At 43.7% G+C, this 17,978-nt stretch overlaps 1 protein-coding gene across 3 annotated transcripts in view; it reads left to right on the top strand.

The window, feature by feature from the left end:
• Positions 1-17,978, top strand: part of slc2a15a (solute carrier family 2 member 15a) — an 85,540-nt gene that overhangs the window by 16,546 nt on the left and 51,016 nt on the right. The window contains exons 1-2 of one of the 3 annotated variants that reach the window (XM_086044943.1): positions 9,361-9,816; positions 10,719-10,817. The exons of 1 other annotated variant lie outside the window; for it this stretch is intronic. In XM_086044943.1, coding sequence (XP_085901069.1) covers positions 9,772-9,816; positions 10,719-10,817 — 144 coding nt within the window. In that variant the 5' untranslated portion in view covers positions 9,361-9,771. Of the gene's footprint in view, positions 1-9,360; positions 9,817-10,718; positions 10,818-17,978 lie in introns of those variants that run through there. One more of the 3 variants, XM_086044944.1, reaches the window with a different exon arrangement.

Below are 17,978 nucleotides of genomic sequence, written 5' to 3'. Positions count from 1 at the left end.
CTGTGTTTGAGACCAGGGTCCTATGTTACTCGACGGCCTATCAGAATTAAAATAAATAAATAAATCCCAATTTGTTGATTTTCCTGACAATCACTTTACATTCGTGGCAGCAGTTGACCAACCCACAGGCGATTGTGTGCAGTGCCGTCATCGTAATTACAGTGTCTTTAAAGTCTTAATAGTTTCATATTATTCTGACTTGAATTGAATTTTCTCTCCGTTACTTTGCCGATGCAAAAGTTGATGAAGAAGCCCACTCTACGGGACTCATATCTTAATGCCAAAGGGCCTATTGGAGGGCATTCAATTCCATTTAAAATGCACTGAGGCCACTTGTAGCATTTAAAAATGATAAATGCTTTAATAAAATTAAATGCTTCAAGTGGACAAGAGGAAGAACACTTGTATGCCGTCAAAAATAGTTTATACATCGCCAGTCAATCTGTCGTAGCCACCGTTGTAGCAGAGTCAGAGCGCAGCCGAAGGCCTGCCGCCGCCATAGCAGAATCGTAAGGAGGCCGCAGAGTTTGTGCTGCCATAGCAGAATCCAAGGAAAACCGCAGGGCTTGCCCCACTGGATTAGAGTCAGGGGGCAGCTGAAGGCCTTGCGCAGCTGTAGCAGAATCGGAAGGAGGCCACAGAGCTTGCGCTGCCATAGAAGAATCCAAGGGAGCAGAGTCAGAGGACAGCCAAAGGCCTTGCGCCGCCGTATTAGAATCGGAAGGAGGCCGCAGAGTTTGTGCCGCTGTAGCAGAGTCAGAGGGAAGCCGCAGAGCTTGCGCCCCCGTGGCAGAGTCAGAGGGCAGCCCAAGGCCTTGCGCCACCGGAGCAGGGTTGGAATCTGGTGGTGCTGAGGAGGTGGAACAGGGGCCTGCATTTGCTGAGGCGCCGGGAAGAGGGCCTGGCACTGTCAAAGCACTGGGACGGGTGCCTGCATTTGCTGAGGCACCGGCATGGGGACCTTCCTCACCAGCCTGCCACCATAGAGGTTGGGAAGCACAAGAGACACAAGGGGTTGGTAGTACAGGTAGTAAGGAAGGTAAACTAGAGGAAACGGGATTAGGTGAAGAAGTACGCAGTGAACGAGGTGCCGAAAAAGCCGAGGAGTGAAGCTGCTTGGGTATAGGTTCAGAATGACGTGACTTAAAGGACTGCTTCAGCACAACTGTGTGGGAAGTATTCAGCGATGCTCACGGGGAAGACATTAGTAGTCTAACGGACACTGTTACAGACTATATACATTTCTGCATGGAGAACACCATACCCACCAGGACAGTAAATTGTTTCTCCAACAACAAACCCTGGATCACACCAGACATAAAAGCTCTCCTTGAAGGAGAAGAGGAGGGCTTTTGCGTCAGGCAACATAGAGAAGCGGAGGACTGTGCAGCGCCAGCTGAGGAGGAGAATCAGAGAGGGGAAAAGGTCCTACAGGAAGAGGATGGAGGAGCAGCTGCTGCAGAATAACGCCAGGGGAGTCTGGAGGGGCCTGAAGACCATCTCAGGCCACGGACAACCCCAGACCCGGACTGGGGGGGACCTGCAGTGGGCAAATGAGCTGAATCTCTTTTTCAATAGGTTCGATCAGATGCCTGCCTCCACTCAGTCTCTCCTGCTGCAGCCTCCACCTACTCCTCCTGCTGGGCGTGTCACCCTCTCCCCCATTTCCTCCACAGTCTCCAGCTCCCAGCTACACCAGATAGCCACCACTCCCTCCTGCCCAGCCTTGGCCTTCACAACATCTCAGGTGAGGAACCAGCTGAAGAAGATGAAGGCGAGGAAGGCAGCGGGTCCAGATGGCATCAGCCCCCAGCTCCTCAAATCCTGCGCAGACCAGCTGTGTGGAATTGTCCAGCACATGTTCAACCTGAGTCTGAAGCTGGGCAGGGTCCCCCAGCTATGGAAAACATCCTGCCTGGTCCCGGTGCCAAAGACCCCCCCACCCGAAGGAGCTCAACAGCTTTAGGCCAGTGGCGCTGACGTCTCACCTGATGAAGACCCTGGAGAGACTGGTCCTTGTCCACCTGCGCCCCCTGGTGAGCTCCTCAATGGACCCACTCCAGTTCGCATATCAGCCTGGCATCAGTGTGGATGATGCCATCATCTACCTCCTCCACACTTCACTCTCCCACCTGGAGAAGGCGGGGAGCACTGTGAGGATCATGTTCTTTGATTTCTCCAGTGCTTTCAACACCATCCAGCCCACCCTACTGGGAGACAAGCTGGAGCGGGCGGGGGTGGCCCACCACCTCACCACATGGATCCAGGACTACCTCACAAACCGGCCACAGTATTGAGGACACAGGACTGTGTGTCTGACGTGCTCCTCTGTAGCACGGGGGCCCCACAGGGAACTGGCTTGGCTCCCTTCCTGTTCACCCTCTACACCTCGGACTTCAACTACAACACCCCTACCTGTCACCTGCAGAAGTTCTCTGACGACTCTGCGATTGTCGGCCTCATCACAGGCGGAGATGATCGGGAGTTCAGAGAACTTACTCAGGGTTTTGTGGACTGGTGCCAGCAGAACCGCCTCCTGATCAATGCGGGGAAATCCAAAGAAATGGTGGTGGATTTCGGTAGGCGCCAGCACTCTTCACCCGCACCAGTGAATATCCGGGGAACAGATGTTGAGAGAGTCTCAACTTACAAGTACCTGGGTGTTCATCTGAACAATAAACTGGACTGGTGCGACAACACAGACGCCCTCTATAGGAAGAGTCAGAGCAGACTCTTCCTACTCAGGAGACTGAGGTCTTTTGGGGTTCAGGGGACACTCCTCAGGAACATTTATGACTCGGTGGTAGCATCGGTCATCTTCCAGGGAGTGGTCACCTGGGCAGGCGGCGTCTCGGCCCGGGACAAGAAGCGGCTGGACAAACTGGTCAGGAGGGCCGGCTCTGTCCTGGGCTGCTCCCTGGACTCTGTGGACTCGGTGGGGGACAGGAGGATGTTGGCCAAGCTGTCATCAATGCTGGACAACCCGGACCACCCCCTCCAGGGCACCCTAACAGCACTCCACAGCTCCTTCAGTGACAGACTGTTACACCCTCGCTGTGCAAAGGAGAGATTCCGCCGTTCCTTCTTGCCTGCTGCTGTCAGACTCTTTAACAAGAACATTGTGTAGTCTCTACAAACTGGCGGACATTAGTGCAATTGTGCAGTCCTGCACCTGAGCTCATATCGTGCAATACCCAATATTCCCCACTACTGTAATACCGTGCAATACTCAACATTCCCCACTACTGTTAGTCTAGTTTTATTTTTATCCAATGCTGTCCCTTACATTTCACTACAGCACTGCAGCACTGTCACTTACTTAGAGTATTTTTTCCTCTGTACTATGTACAGGCCGAAATGAGTGTTCCTCATACTTATTATGTAGATGTAGGTTGGTGTGTATATACATGTGTATATACACATGTTACTGCGTAAATTTACATAGGTTTGATCCTAACTGTTTGCCGACAATGTCATACATTAATGGCCACATTATGCCGCCGTCCCTGTGTGACCTATATCTTTGCTGCTGTAACAATGAAAATTTCCCCACTGTGGGATCAATAAAGGCATTCTTATCTTATCTTATCTTATCTTGGAAAAAGCTAAATTACGGGAGGAACCAGAATCTCTACTCGGGCGCCTATGTTGGCCGCCCCGCGGTTTGTCACCTCAGTGGCTGACGTAGACTCTAACTCCCTGCCATGCTCTGAAGGAGGGCTTGACTTATTGATCCATGGCGCAGGACCTGAGTGGAGTGCAGTGGTATGCCGGTCACTCTCACACATAGCACACTTTACAATATACTGGCAGTCTTTAGCAGCATGAGATGTTGAAATACAGCACTTGAAACAGATGCCATTCTCCTTTAGAAACATCTTCCTCTCTTCTATGGGCTTGAGACGGAACCCACGGAACTCTTGTAGTGAGTGGGGCTATTTATGAACAGGGCATGTTTTTTTTAGGGTGCTTGACTTCCTTTACCTTGTGGTCTTCTTCCGTTGCTAATCCCTGCAGAAACTTTAGTTTTGTGGACAGCGACTTCCCTTTGTTTGCCGGACTTCCAAGGTGGCTTTTCGGCTTTGCTTGACTCTGCATGCCCCGTTATTATGAAGCTAGGGTAAATTCTAATCTGAGTTTGCTGGCGGATGAAACTGACGAAGGCAGAGACGGGAGGATAGGCAACCTGGTGCAACATCTTGTAGTTTGAGCCATAAAAAAAACAATTTTTCCTGCAGGCTGTATGGTAATTTTTGCAAAATGGGGTTAACGCCCCTGGCTATGTCCAAATAAGCAAGGCCGGGCAGACTTATATATGCTTTGGAGACATTCAACCCCAGCAGTAGGTCAATCAGTTTCGAGTATTCTTTGTTGTTTAATTTTGGAAAATCATCCAGTTTTTCAAATAGAGCTCTTTCGACTGCCTCTGCTGAACCATAGCATTCGTCCAACCTGTTCCTTATCAAATTTGGGCATTCTTTCTGGTTAGACAAGTAGACGGATCTGATGCGTTTTGCATGCTCAGCGGACTCCTTGCCAAGCCACTTGATGAGAAGATCAATTTCTTCAGAGTAAAATTGGTCTAGTCCTCTTGTCGTGTTCCAAAAGGTCTGTCGCCATGCTCTGTAGCTCTGCTCAAAATTCATTCGCAACAAAGTTGTGCGAATAACAATCAAGAACAATAAGTGTTCTTTTTTGCTTGACTGTACAATGTGTACTTTGTCTGCTTAACCATTCATTTACATGTCTTCTCTTAACAGCATAGCGATTAAATTACGAAATTATTTTAAAAAAAAAATTCCCAAATATCCACGACTAATCATTGATTAACAATATATCCAAACGATACTTACAGACAATGCCATGTAAAGTGAGAATGTTTGACAAATGAAACGTGAAAAGAACGATCTCTGCAAGTAAACTTACTTCCGTTTTCTTTTTCTAGTCTACTAGGAAAAAAAATCTACCACTTGATTTCACTAATTTACCAAACATAACAGCAGTCACAATGACAACACACCTGTTAAAAAATGTAGTTAGTAACGTAATATATCTTCACTCCAATACTAAATATGCTAATCAAATCAAATTAAATATCGCTACTGCAGCGGATATGCCTTCATATGGACCACATCTCCAGGGCTGGAGACAAGATTCAGCCAGATGCCATCATGTCTGCTCCAGCCTCACTTCAAAACAATGTCCAGGGGACACCGGCAATTGTATTTTACAAGGACATGCTAGGACTCAGGAAGACACGAACTCCTGATCCTGATCGGGCTGGTCCCAACAAACATTGACAGTGCTGGATGAAGACCGACACCAAGAGGTTGACATGGGAACTGCAACATTAAACTTCGTATGCTTTCGATCAATCAAAATTACTTTGCAATGAAACATATTTCAATGTATGTTTGTGTATTGCTTACTGTGTGTATCCTGCTAACTTTGCATTGAGGAATTTCCTTCAGTATGGTAACAATCATTTTTCTGGTCAGGTTCATGAATTAACAGTGTAGATGTAGGTTAAACTCATATCTTTGACTCCAAAACTTGAGACACATTCAGAATGAGATGGTTCCATCTTAAGTATGACAATTGATGCCAGTTACAAATTGTGAAATGCTCAAAGGTTTTAAACAGGACTTGATAGACTCAAATCTAACTTTGTCATGAATTGAGGCTCACCTGAAACCTGAGCTGGAGGGGGGTGCGGACACCGCACCCCCTCCCCTTTTTCTTAAGGAGATAAAAAGGCCTGGCCTTACTCTCTCTCCCAAAAAAACCCTCTCTCTCTCAACTTCGCCCTCTCAGACCCTCTCCAAAAACACAAGATCCTCCTTTCAAAAGAAACTTCTCAAACCCTCTCTTTCACCTCTCAATTTTTTTTTTTTATCGTTAGGCTGCATTTTCTATTGCGCTCCATTTTCTATTGCGCTCCCACGCGCCCGAAAATCACCCGCGGTCGACTTGCACAAAGCTGAAAATTTGAGTCCTCCGAACCTCCGTCACCACACACGTGGTAGACGTGCCGAACTCCGGCGGGGCAGCAAACGCTGAGGCAACACGCCAGTTCCAATGGCTGTACTGCTGCGTGATGAATAAGACTGTCCAAACTCTTCGTCGAATTTGTCCCATGTGACAAGAAGAGAGACTGACAAAATTTCTGGGACGCTACTGTGTAACTAGTTCCCTTTGGCATTGTTCGGCGGCTAATAAAGTGAAGCGGCTATATATTTGTTTTTGTGGCTAAAATTAGCTGTTGCGGCATGAATCAAGTGCGCTTTGTAGTACGAAAATTATGGTAGCTCACACTTTAAATTTGGAAATGTTTGTTATCTAAGATAAGTTTCTCCTTCAGTGAGAACGTTACAAATAGTTAATACTGGACACCACTTACTCCTTTCCTCTGTCTTGCTTTTAAAGTGGCCCCATTTGGATGAAACATCACAGCTCCAGTAGTTCCACGGCTCTCCCTGACGGTGCACCTGTTTGCTCATAATGTCCACACGAGTGGGGTTAGGCGTCCCATTGAGTATTACATATCATTACAATTTATCTACTTGTTGTGCTGAGGGCTCCAATGAAAAACGGGTCGGTGGCCTCTCTCTGTTCACATGGATTTCGTAATCCCGCAAAATAATCCCCATTTTTAATACATGCACATGTAATCTAATTCCTTTTTTTTCTGTAACTGTAACAGAATACAGTTATATTTTTTATTTGTATCCTGAATACGTAATGCCTGTACATGTTTTCCATTACTCCCCAAGCCTGACAGTACACTGCCTTTTTCTAAAGTCCTCTGGGATGGGCTACAGTTACCCGGGCCTGTAATGAGGAAGTGGTGCATAAAATTGATAAATGGATGTTACTGGCAGCTCAGGCTCAGAGTACCCCATCATTTAAATGTCATCAATGAATAATAGGAGTCAACGGGACACCTCTTTTTTTCTGTTCACTTAGCATAGCAAATTCTCCTGGGGATCTAGTCAAATAAAATTTTATTTATATAGCACTTTTCACACATAAAATGCTACTCAACGTGCTGTACACTAATAACGTCAAAATTAAACAAAAAGAGAACCTGCTTCCGCCTTTCCTCCCTCCCTCGCAATATACACAAAGACAGATATCCACAAGCACACCTGCACTCACAAATACCCCCCCCCCCACAGACACATATGTAACCTGAAAAAGAGACATGGCAAGGCACAGAGAAACCATATGAGGAAAGAGTATCCAAGGGGAGCGCATCGGCGCTGACAGGAATGACAGCCCATAGCCACGGGGAGCACCACAACCACAGAGACCCCTGGGCATCATCAACCAGGACAGACATAGCGCAGGGAGGCAAGCCACACCTCCCAGCGCGAGGGCCCCTTTGAGGAAACACTGGAGGTAAAAACTGGATGAAGCTAAAAGACAATGACAATGAAGCTAAAAAGACAAAGCAATAAAAGCAGCTAAGAACTATAAACAATAAGATTGGATAAAAATAGTAAGAGACTAAGAGCAAGATAGATAAGATAGAAAAAAATAATCTTCAATCAAAAGAAAAGATAAATTATTTAAAAGTTGTTGAAAGACATATTAAAAAGGTATGTCTTGAGCTTCCCCTTAAAAATATCAACAGTCTCTTTGGACCTGACGTCTTCTGGCAGACTATTCCAAAGCTGTGGACCAAAATGGCTGAATGCAGCCTCGCCATGCGTTTTGGTCCTCACCCTAGGATTAATTAAAAGGCTGGTGCCAGAGGACCTCAAGATCTGCGAGGGTTGGTATGATAAAAGCATGTCAGATAAATAAGATGGGCCAAGACCATTAAGACATTTATAAACTAATATACATACCTTACAATCCATCCTGAAACACACGGGGAGCCGATGCAGCGATTTTAAAACTGGTGTAATGTGCTCCCACCCTCTGGTCCTTGCCAGCACCCATGCGGCTGTATTCTGCAGTACTTGTAAGGAGGAAATACTCTTTTTGGGGAGACCAGAGAGCAGGGCGTTACAATAACCTAAACGACATGAAATAAAAGAATGCACCAGGACCTCCGTTTTAGCCGGAGAGAGAAACGGGCAGACTTGGGCAATATTCTTAAGATGATAAAAAACGATCTTGGTTACATTTTTAATGTGAGGAGTAAAACTGAGCTCAGAGTCAAAAATGACATCCAGGTTCTTTACACATCGTGAGGGTTTAAAATCTAGTAACTTTGGTATAAGTTTCTCTCTGACTTTCAAGGCCGATAACTAAAACCTCGGTTTTGTCCTGATTGAGCTGTAGGAAATTCTCTGCCATCCATGACTTATATCTAAAATAAAATTTAAAAAGGTATCAATAGGTCCTGTGTCATGAGGAGACACACTAATGTACAGCTGTGTGTCGTCAGAGTAGCTGTGTAAGCTGATGCCGTGTCTTCTGATGATGTCCCCAAGGGGAAGCATACAAAGATTAAAAAGTATTGCACCTAAAATTTAGCCTTGGGAGCCAGATGATTGTCAAACATTTTTGGGTGACACATTAATAATTGCTTAACTGGAGACTAATTGGGAGTCTTGTAACATGTCATGTCATGTCATCTTCCAAACCGCTTATCCTGTATAGGGTCGCGGGGAGTTGCTGGAGCCTATCCCAGCCGTCAATGGGCGAAGGCAGACTACACCCTGAACTGGTCGCCAGCCAGTCGCAGGGCACACATAGACACTGTCACTGAGCGGGAATCGATCCCATGCTGCCCGCACACAACTCAGGCGTGTGTACCACTACACTATCAGCGGACCTCTTGTAACATTGGTTAGGATTTTCTCAACAAAAACTTCTTTCATTCTGAAGGAGTAGAGGTAAAGTCAAAGAACTGTAATTCAAAGCGGGTGATTAGGACTCAATGATGAACACACTGCCCTCCAAATTCCAACAAAAAAATTATTTACACATGACTGCTCTGTGATTGCACACATGTTGTTGGACTAAATCCAAAACTGTATGGTTGTATTCACAATTCAGTCATTTGTAGAGAAATTAGAATAATATTGATCTTAATTTGTTTATATCAAGAAGGAAATGTTACATCTTATGTTTTTCAGACCCTTGACATAAAAACCTCAAAGTGATAGCATGACATAAAAATTGGCTGTGGTTGGCCTCTGTACAGCTCAATTATCAAAAATATTTATTTATGATTGAATCTACATAAAATGGAATTTGTTTTCTAGTTCTGGCTACAGGTTTTTTATTACTCTCGTTTGTTTTCCTTATATTGCTGTGTCACACAAAGCTTAGCCCGCTGTTCATTATAATCTTCTCAACCGCCCACTTCCACATTAATGCTGCTATTTTCGTAGACCATTTCATTTGTTTACAACTGGCCTCCTTGTCCCATTTCTCTTTCTTTCCTCTTGTTATCTTTTCTTTCTTCTTAAATTTCTTTTTTAAATGTATTGTCATCTACTGTATTATTGGATCTTTTAGATTTTCCCCCTCTTCCTGATATTTTGTCTCCCCATGTTTAAATTAATTTATACTTAATTGCTTCCCGCAGGCCTTTCTCTAGCTGTCACGCTGCAGTCTGTCATGTGATGACACTATGCGGTCTTGTTTAGCCTGTGCTTTGGCGCAGTGGAAGAGAGACCTGGCCTGCTGCTTATTAACGGACCCAGTAGCTTTGCAGTTCAAGCCCAACGTGACTTCTTCAGCTATGCAGTCGCTTGTAGCGTAGAATGAAACTGTTCTTTACTCTGTGGAACTTTATCACAAATATCTTAAATGGCCGAGGAGGTTTTAATCCCACCATCCAGCAAAATAATCCCGGTAAGTCAAATTTCAAATAGTTCCAGATCAAGGCCGAAGTTAACTGATAAGTGACTTTCGATTTCATGTGTATTATGTATCGTGTGTGACTTATTATAATTAGGTCAAAATGGTTATTTAATGTGCCTAATAGGACTTTCTAGCTACATGTACATTGGCCATTTTTGTGTAGTTTGTGGCATTTGAAAAATTGCAGGAAATATTTAATACATTTTAATGCAGTAAAACAAAAGGTGTTTCATAAATGTATATGTATATATATATATATATATATATATATTGATGTGTGTGTGTGTGTATGTATATATATATGTATATATATATATATATATATATATATATATATATATATATATATATATATATATATATATATATATATATATAAATGTGTGTGTGTGTGGGGGGGGTGTATAGAGAGCGAGAGAGAGATTTTTATTTCATTATCTTGCTTTTTTCATCTGACACAGTGGCTCCATAAAGAGCTATTTAGTTCTGCTACTTTAATTCCATAATTGGAAGCTTGTGAGATTTTGTTTCATTTTCTTCCCCATTGTTTATATTCATTTATACGCAGTTCATGGTTTTAAACCATAGCTTGTATTCCTACGATGCTGAGAGAGTGCCTGTGTGAACTTGGAATCAACTATGACCTTCTTTGGTAGCCTTGAGGAATGTGAAAAATGCCAAGACACTTTCAGAACTTAATACTGTTTCACTCCAAAATAATACCTACAGTGTCTTAACAGAAGTGAGCCAATATGTGAAGCACATGCCCAATGGCAAAAAGCTATCAGTAGAGGAATATAATGACGAAAGGGAAATCTGATTCTGCATAAAAGTTATATGACTAATTTCTATTCTTTGATAGCTGTGTGCTATTTTCTTTCTTGCTTGAAAAGCATCTTTCAGGTTCACTGTTGGCTGTGGCATTCCTTACTTCCTTTGGGAGTTCTATGCTGTATGGATACAATTTAGCTGTGGTCAACTCTCCAGCTGTGGTAAGCAAGCTACACTTCAGTATGACAGTATTTGAACATGAGACATATGACTTTTTTTTTTTTTTTGCTGGACACTAAAACATTTGGGATTGGCATCAAAAGATTAATAGAAACAAGAGACCAATATTTAAGTTTTTATTTGACAGGTATATTCATCTGGATCTGACACCCAACTTAGAAGACAGCACCTTTTATTTGAAACCACCTTTTTTCATGTGAGCGAAAAAAGTATTGGAACGTATGTTTTCTTGCCCAGGCTTGTCCCATTACTATAAAATGTCTTTTCAAACAATGAATAGTGCAAAATATCCAAGCTCAATTTCATTTTTTTGTCTGCCCGTAAAGACTAAATTCATACTAGTGATATATATGACAGAGATGAAAACCAGAGAGTTGTCTATGGATGAATGAAAAGCAATTGTGTAGCTGAGAGACGATGGGAACTCAATCTGAGCCACAGCACAAACATTGGTAGAGCCAGTTCGTCACAAACACAATTGGGGCCTATGCTCACAGATCAGCATCATGCGGCCTAATTACCATTGGCAATAAAACTTAAGAACTGGCAGATTCACCATCAGGGCATTTCTCTCTTAACAGATGAGAGCAGGTTTTGATTTAGCATGTGTGACTTGGGGCAAGAGTGTAGTCAGTAGCTGTTTGATTTTTGGGAGGAATGTGAACTGCATGGATGGATGATTTTATTCAGATAACCTTTTTCTTGGCTCAGTCTGATGATGTGTACAGGCAAGTAAGAGTCCTGTTAAGATGGGTACACAAATTAAAATTTTCAAATCTTAAAAGATTTTATCTTTGTAAAACCCCACGCATAAAAAAAACAGTTTAACAGTTTTGGTTGTGTTATGTGTGGGGTGTTCAGAGAACCTCAACATAGCTCCCCCCCACCCCCGGGTCGAGAATCCAGGCCACTAAGGGAGCGTTCACGCGTGATCACATGTGACTTCACAAACAAGAAGATCACCAGGCTCTGCCGAGTGTTTCTGAAAAGAACCGCAGACCAGAGCATTGTAAGGTGACAATGGCCATGTCCAAATTCACATTAAGCCTGTCCACATTTGCCACGGTTTGCCTATGGATTGTCTTTCTAGAATTCGGAAACCAGGTGAGGTCGAGTCATGCCAGAGGTGACGTCACTTGACTCACACTCCTGCGACCTGAAGAGGGAGGATAAACAGTTCGGAACATGGATTGAGGAATATCCAGTAGCATATTCCTCTTTAGTTGCTAGTGCTTCCTCATTCATCAGTTAGAGGGCATCTTTGGTTTGCTCCATTCTGTCACGTCACTGTTTTTGGAGTCAACTAGCTCAGGAGAACTCGGCTTCCCTGACACATGAAGATTTTGTGAATATTGAACACGTTCATGAATGAAGATTGTTGACCCCGACTGCTTATGAGTACAAATTCACTCTGAACACATCTCACATATAAGGATAATTTGGTCGTAGGGCTGCTCGGTTATGAAAAAAATATTAATCACGATATTTAAGTTAATAATTGAAATCACGATTATTCAAACGATAATTTATTTTATGGTACAAAGTAAGAAAATGTTTAAACATAAAAGACATTGTTTCTTCCGCCTGATTCTGCCATGCTTCATTTGTCATTTGAAAAACATTTACAGTGTGTCTCCATGCAGACTTTGTGTGCAGTCATGTGACTGCCTGTCTCTGTATGATTGGAGTCAAATGTTGCCAGCCAACGTTGGACTGATGAAAGAGAATCATGGGACAGTGCCCGAGGCACATGTCTCTTTGACAAACAGGGCCACCTTTACCTACTCCTAGCCCCTGGGGCCTTAGAGAACCTCCCTCCCCAACCCTAACGGTAGCAGCCACCATAACAGAGGCCACTGGCGAGTGTGTGCATGGGGGGGTATCCAGCCTATCGCCGTGCCGCATGCTGCCAACAGCCGCCTGCTCACGGGCTCCCCACTCGGCAGCCAGCCTAGTCCTGGCTCCGAGGCAAGTGGCAACCTGCTTGATCCTGCCAGTACATGAAAGTATACTGTAACGTAAACTTTGTAATCATCCAAGGCTTTGTATGATCGCAAGGAGATTCACCAGTGCTCCGCATTTGCTGTCCTGATAGTTGAACATGCATTCCTGGTGCATCTGTGATATTCTAACTTGTCCACTCATTATGTTTTTTTTTGTCAAAGTGAGATGTGAATTCACCTATCCATGCATCCATTATGCAAACCACTTATCCTCACAAGGGTTTGCGGGCGGGCTGGAGCCCATCTCACTTGGGCTAGACCAGTTGGGGAAAGTTGGGGAAATTTTTTTTTGGGCCGGGGTACACCCTGAAGTGGTTGCCAGCCAATCACAGAGCACACATAGACAAACAACCATTTGCACTCAAAGTCACATTAGGAATAATAGTGAGCCAAATTAACCTACCAGTTATGTTTTTGGAACGTGGGAGGAAACCGGAGTACCCGGAGAAACTGATGCAGGCACGGGGAGAACATGCAAACTCCACACAGGAAGGCTAGAGCCCGTAATCGAACCCTCGACCTCTGCACTGTGAGGCAGATGTGCTAACCAGTCATCCACCATGCCACCCAGATGTGAATTCACTTGTACAGAATATTGACTGGTAAACTGCCACCACTGCGGTCCTGTCAGCTTGGCTGCGTAAAAAATGCATGCGGGGATCAGTTACGTGATGTCCGCAGTCTATCGTACGGTTGTGTGATTGGTCCGCCGATGCCGCAATGATATGATTGACTGATAAAGAATTGGCAGAATAATGTGGAATTTAATGCCCTTTGGCATTAACAATGGAAAGTCTGGGGTTTTCCTACCCCTCCTATTAAATCTAGAGGACAGCCAAACGGTTGTGTAGTTTAAAATTAATAAATCAACAGCCTGCAATTAGCCACCTTTCTTTTGTAAATGCAGCAGTTACCTGCCAGATTAGCGTTTTTCAGACACACAGACTCTCGCTAGCTCCTTACATCTTTACAACTGAATGGAATATTTGTGAGGGATTTTCCACTGAAAGATACTTTGCCCTAAGAGGCCTCTTTGCAAGGCACGTCTGCAACTCTACTGTGTGATATTAAAAACAGCATAAGAAAGTTGATTATTTTTCACAAAAAAAATAGCAAAACAGTCGATAGCCCTCACGTCTTTTTTATCGATTGAAACTATTAGTTTTCAACTATTTTTTCTTAATCAATGAATTTTTTAGATACCTTTCTTCATTTAAAATTGTCCAAATACTCAGAATTCCAGCTTTTCAACTGTAAATATTATCCATTTTCTGTCATCATCCAAAGCGGACTGATTATCTTTGTGTTAAATGAAAATTAAACATTTACGTTTTGCGTTTACCAGAGCTGTGCATCGGCTATACAGAGTTCCCGTCTGCATATTTAAACGACCCATATGGCCTCAGTCGCTGACGAGGGACCACGTGTGTCATTTAAATATGCAGACAGGAACTCGGTGGCGGTTAGGTCTTTGGAAAATAATATTTTTTGTTATGGGCCAAACCATCCATCCATCCATTATCTATACCGCTTATCCTCACAAGGGTCGCGGGGCGTGCTGGAGCCTATCCCAGCTGTCTTTGGGCAGTAGGCGGGGGACACCCTGAACTGGTTGCCAGCCAATCGCAGGGCACACAGAGACAAACATTTGCACTCACAATCACACCTAGGGGCAATTTAGACAGTCCAATCAACTTACCATGCATGTTTTTGGAATGTGGGAGGAAACCGGAGTATCCGGAGAAAACCCACGCAGGCACGGGGAGAACATGCAAACTCCACACAGGGAGGCCGGGGACGGGATCGAACCCGCGACCTCTGAACTGTAAGGCGGACGTGCTAACCAGTTGACCACCGTGCCGCCTTGGGCCAAACCAGTCACTGAATAATAATTGTGTTTTTTCTGCATTGTCATTTGCAATAATGTCCTGCTTTTGAATAAAGGTATGGAAATGTAAAAAAAATGTTAAGACGATTAATCCATGAATAAATAATCAACAGATTAATTGATTATTAAAATTGTTACATGCAGCCCTAGTCTGCAGGTTAAGATATATAAAGTACAGGGCATACACCCAACAGAAAATGTGAAGAGTTACCTGCACAATTTTGTAAAAACACAGATAACACTGTTTATACTTTTAAATATGGTTTTATTTGATTTATTATTATTATATAAGTGTTTCATTGCAGTTTGATCTTTATTGCTTGATGGAAATGTAAAAGTTTGGTGTGGTCACGGACTTATATATGAATGGACTAGGAATGGCGCTTATCTGCCGTCAGGTGAAGTGAAGTCACCGGAGGCCATCTTACGTTGTTACTAGCTAATAAGCCTACCTAACTTGAATACATTGATTCTTCTGCAGTGTTTTCACATTATTTTCTTTCTTAGCGATGAAGTCCACCGTGTATGTAGGGTTGGGCACCGAGAAGCGGGGATCGAGTGGAACCGGGACCATCATTCCGGTTCTCTCGGAACATTTCCGATTTTAGAAAGTCGGTGCTAAGTTTTGATTCCTAGTTAGCCGCGCGGAAGAAGCACAAGAAGTAGGACCGATTTAAAAAAAAAAAAAAAAAGGGTGCACACGGCGCGCAGCCCCTCCTCCAGCCGAAGTTTTGTCGCAATAGCATGGAAGCTCGACCCCACTCGAGCTGCCATGCTCCTCTCGGTCAGCCCCTCCGCTCGCTTCGTGCCGGCCGGCAAACGTGGGCGGCGGCGGCGACTCTGGCCGTGCGCCATCCCTTCTCACGGATCACCACAGCTGCGGCGGCCGCTGGGACACTGCGGTGGCAGCAGTCACCCTTCAGTGATCCTGCTTGGGTCGGCCCAGCCCGGCTGGCTCATTCGGCCGACGCCTAGCCATAGAACTGACGCGATGCGGCTCATGCCCCAAAGTCAGAATCGGCTAAGTACGTCTAATGACAACATTGAGCCAACAGGTTCAACACATATCCAGCTTATATTTAGCTTATAGCGTACGCAGCTGCAGCACATACATAAATACTGTACATACAGGTACATCAGATGGTTACATAGACTGCTTGGATTAGATAGACTTTCCTTGCTTGCCTTTAAAATGTAGCGTTTGTCATATACTGTATATTTTCTTTCTAAAGAAAGACAAGGTTAGCCAATCAATTGTTGTTGAGTAGCATGCTGTCATTAACAGCTGCATTATTGTATTGTCTTGAACTTCTAAAAAAAAATAAAGCTCGTGAAAAATAATACTAAATAATACAAAAAATGTGATTAAAAATAAATCTACTGTTTAAAAACAGCACTTTGAGTAATTCATGGTAAAGTTCACAAATAGTAAAAAGTTCATGAAATTAAAGAACAGAGAAGGTCATGTGATTTGTCCAAAAATAACTTCTTTTTTTTTTTTGTTAATCGGAATCGAGAATCATTAGGACCTGGAATCGAATCAAAGAACCGGAATCGGTAGTAGAATTGTCCAAGTTCAAACGATGCCCAACCCTATGTGTATGGAATACGGTTGATTCAATAAGCCGAGGAGAAGCGGTACATGTGCATTTCATCGGTAAGAATGTGATTTTAAATTTTCACTTATAAGGTACAGTATATGTCTGAGTGCTACTCAAAGATTCATCTGCATCATGTTGTCAGAATCATCAACAATGAAATGAAAGCCCATCAGAACAAAATTTGCTGCTAAATGTAACCCTAACCTGCGTCAATCACTGTCACATATGCAATATGTGGAAGTGCTTTGCAGCGGTGTTGCGACATCTTCGGAAACAATCCGTTTTGCGGCAGTAGAGTTCATGCGCCAAGCTCATGTGGATACCACCTGTTCCTGTGGCAGTTAATAAACAGAGTTCATGAATAAACTCGACTCGGATCATTCTCCATGGTGTCAGAAGTGGGATATCTTGCAGAGAAGACAATTCGTCATGGCAAAGTTTAATCCCCCGGCAAGTTTTTTGTTCGATAAACCAACTGATTGGCCGGACAGGAGGCAACGATTCGAGTGGTTCAGGCTACAAGGATGATGGAAAGTCCAGGTGAGCTGCCTAATATATGCCATGGTCAATGAGGCAGAATATATATATATATATATATATATATATATATATATATATATATATATATATATATATATATATATATATATATATATATATATATATATCATTCACGTTCGCTGAAGAAGGCCACAGAGATGACTTCAGCTTCATGGTTAAAAAGTTTGATGACTACTTTTTCCCGCGGAGGAACGTTATACATGAAAGAGCATGTTTCCACCAGCGTATCCAGCGGCCAAGTGAAAAGGCCGAGTGTTTCATTTGAGCCCTTTACGACCTATCAGAAGAATTGCGAATTCGGCGTGAATCAGGAGGAAAATATCCGCGACCGTATCGTCGTTGGGATAAATTATAAAGAGCTCTCGCGCAGGCTACAAATGATGCTTGCACTGACAACACAGATCGTCAGGCAGTCTAAAGAGGTTGCAGCACAAGTGAGAACGCAAGGAGATTCTACGGGGCAAGTGCATGAAGTACAATGCAGACGAGAAAAAAGTCACTGGAAACAAAAAGGCAAGTCAAAAGAAATGAAATGGGGAGGAAATTATGATAAATGTGGAAGATGTGGAAAAGCACAACATGACAAAGATGAGAAATGTCCTGCATTGAGATACTGCCAGAAAGTTGGCCATTGGGCAAAGAAGTGCCTTAACAAGTCCGTCAATTAAATTTCAGAGACTGAACAAGTAGACCAGACTTCTTTTTACTTAGGTTCTGTGCACAGTGCAGAGGAAAAAGAACAGTGGACAGTGCAGCGCAAGGTGGATTCCACTCTGATGGAGTTTAAAATAGACACCGGAGCAGATGTCAGTATACTAAGTGAGGATTCATTCCAGAAACTCACCCCACGGCGAGCCCTGATACCAGCCGAAATCTCCCTCAACAGCCCAGGATGTGGGCTATCATGTCTGGGTCGCAAAAATGCCACAGTTTGCTACAAGGGAAAGAAATATCCATTGGAAACATATGTAGTGCGCAGCCCAACTGTCAGTAAACTATTAAGCAGACCTCTGTCTGCAAAAATGAACCTAGTACGGCGAGTGGATGATGTGACACAAGCCATCCAAGGCTTTCAGCAAGCTTTTGGTG

Source organism: Filicampus tigris, chromosome 11, assembly GCF_054856515.1.
Source record: "Filicampus tigris isolate MCC_2025a chromosome 11, RoL_Ftig_1.0, whole genome shotgun sequence".
Classification (NCBI taxonomy): domain Eukaryota; kingdom Metazoa; phylum Chordata; class Actinopteri; order Syngnathiformes; family Syngnathidae; genus Filicampus; species Filicampus tigris.
Note: the sequence above shows the minus strand (reverse complement) of the source record. Positions and strands in the feature narration are given on the sequence as shown.